Here is a 1,854-nt window from a genome sequence, read left to right on the forward strand (position 1 = left end):
AGGCATATACTACTTCAAAATCTAGCCCCAACCAGTCTCTTCATTCTTTCTCCAACTACCCCACCCCAAATGTTCACTTTTCAAACTGTTTTCCTAGTTCCTTGAACAGGGCATTGTACACCAGTACCACCCTCCTATCCCCAACTATTAGGCAAACAATTACTTTTTCAGACTCAGTTTAAAAAGCACTTTTCTCAGTTTCAACTTCTGCCAATATCCTCAGGTGAAATTATTCATTCTCACCTCAGAGGAACTTGCTTGTCTCACTGCTATATTGTACGGTGATTGATTTGTTTACCTGTCGCTCTCAGGTTAGACTGTGAATATCTCAAGATCAGACCTGTTACGAATCTTTGTCTATCCAGACCTGATGTAGAAGCAGACCCTGTGATGAGTGAAAGGATGGTCAGTGGCCGGAGAGACGCTAATCTTCCAGGGTCACAGGAAACGTACAAAGATAACTGCTTAAAGGAAACGGACTTGTAATTTTCACCTCTTTTCCTGTGATTTTTTGGGCTGTTTTCAGTTTATTGCACGAAGGAGTTACACTAGTCCAAGTTAAAAGTGGACCCCAAATGGTTACATCATATAAGCTGTAAGGTTTTAAACTTGTGACAAGGGGCAGAGGGAATGTTTCTACTCATTGCAAGGAAATCCTCACTTTAGCTTCCATGAGCTACAAGCACTTAAAACCCATGACCCTTCAGCTGGCCGTCCTTAGGCAGGCCAATCTCTACAAGGAGCTGTCCTATGTGCCAGCACTGGTCACCTTGCAGCTGAATCACTGCTCCATATTCTGGATGCTCCATCACAGTGCCATTGCAGGCAAACTTCTTCTTAAACGCCTTCCCTAGTTTCTTTTTGTCATCATCATCAGCGATCCCTTGGACAGTAGTAAGGGTCTTCCTGCCGTTGCGCTGCTGAATTCTTATATGGATACAATCCTCTGTCCCGGCAGGCAGCAGGTCATCCCCCTTACTTGCATCATCAGCAAAGGGGTGGAAAGAGCAGAGGTTCTGGATTGTGGGCCTACAATAGGATTCCTTTCCCTCGGTGGAAAAGGCCTGCGGAAGGTGGCAGCTGGAGAAGGCGGGCAGGGGGGCCGGAGCGCCGGGAAGCGAGGGGGCTCGAGGGGGAGGCTGCTGAATGCTCGGTGGAGGCTCAGTGACTGGGGCTTTTTTTGTGATTCTTTAGGAGGCGGCTGATAGAAACTATCTAGCTTGATCTTCTGTGGAGAGGGCAGAGGTAGCTGAGATAGAAATGGGAAATCATAGGCTTCTCAACTTTGCCGTGGTGACATATTTTACTTTACCTCCTTGTGTTTTCTTCTGTTTTTTTTTTGGGTGGTGGGGGCGAGTCTTAAAATTTCATTTACCTGCTTGTGTTTTCATCTATCTGTTATAAGGAATGGAATCCAAGTGAAGCTATTTAAGTAAAAGAGGGATTGAATGTGGTAAACAAGGCACCCAAGAGCAGAAGACAAAGCTCAGTGGGAGAACCAGATCAGAGAACTGAAGGGTGGGGACCAGAGGCTCTTTCTCTCTAATGGGGCATGCCTTTCCTTCTCTGCCTCACTCTCAGGCAGCCTTACCCTAGATTTCATGACTTTTCAACTCACGAGTTCACTTCTAACTCACAATCTCCTTCTGCACGTTGGCACGAAGGTCCTGAGAGAAAGGCTCTGGTTGGTCTAGCTCTCCTTCTGGGTGATTCATAAGTCACACGACAGAGGCCAATCCATTGGTTGGCCTGCCTCATGCCCTGTTATCTGTATCAAAAAGAGTAGAATCACATGAACAGATGCCTCTCTCCTGGGTCTGTGAGCAGGTAGAGATCATCTGAGAAGGTCTAAGG

The 1,854-nt window shown here is 46.5% G+C and overlaps 2 protein-coding genes across 2 annotated transcripts in view; both read right to left on the reverse strand.

Moving 5' to 3' along the window:
• MOB3B (MOB kinase activator 3B) overlaps positions 1-1,854 on the reverse strand; it is a 231,537-nt gene that overhangs the window by 101,989 nt on the left and 127,694 nt on the right. The window lies entirely within an intron of this gene.
• On the reverse strand, positions 687-1,715 carry LOC105979508 (eukaryotic translation initiation factor 1-like). The gene is made up of 2 exons (XM_045289334.1): positions 1,638-1,715; positions 687-1,064 (listed from the first exon to the last, which is right to left on the reverse strand). The coding sequence occupies exons 1-2, from the start codon at positions 1,713-1,715 to the stop codon at positions 687-689; spliced, it is 456 nt and encodes a 151-aa protein (XP_045145269.1).

Source organism: Echinops telfairi, unplaced genomic scaffold (genome assembly GCF_000313985.2).
Source record: "Echinops telfairi isolate 266 unplaced genomic scaffold, ASM31398v2 ScPeMD7_25;HRSCAF=90, whole genome shotgun sequence".
Lineage (NCBI taxonomy): Eukaryota > Metazoa > Chordata > Mammalia > Afrosoricida > Tenrecidae > Echinops > Echinops telfairi.

What these genes read in the sequence shown, in the direction of transcription:
- LOC105979508 (XM_045289334.1), bottom strand. Translation starts at nt 1,715, where the DNA reads ATGAATCACCCAGAAGGAGAGCTAGACCAACCAGAGCCTTTCTCTCAG. An exon ending in CCAACGTGCAGAAGGAGATT is followed by an intron (nt 1,065 to 1,637) that starts GTGAGTTAGAAG and finishes CACCTTCCGCAG; the next exon opens with GCCTTTTCCACCGAGGGAAA.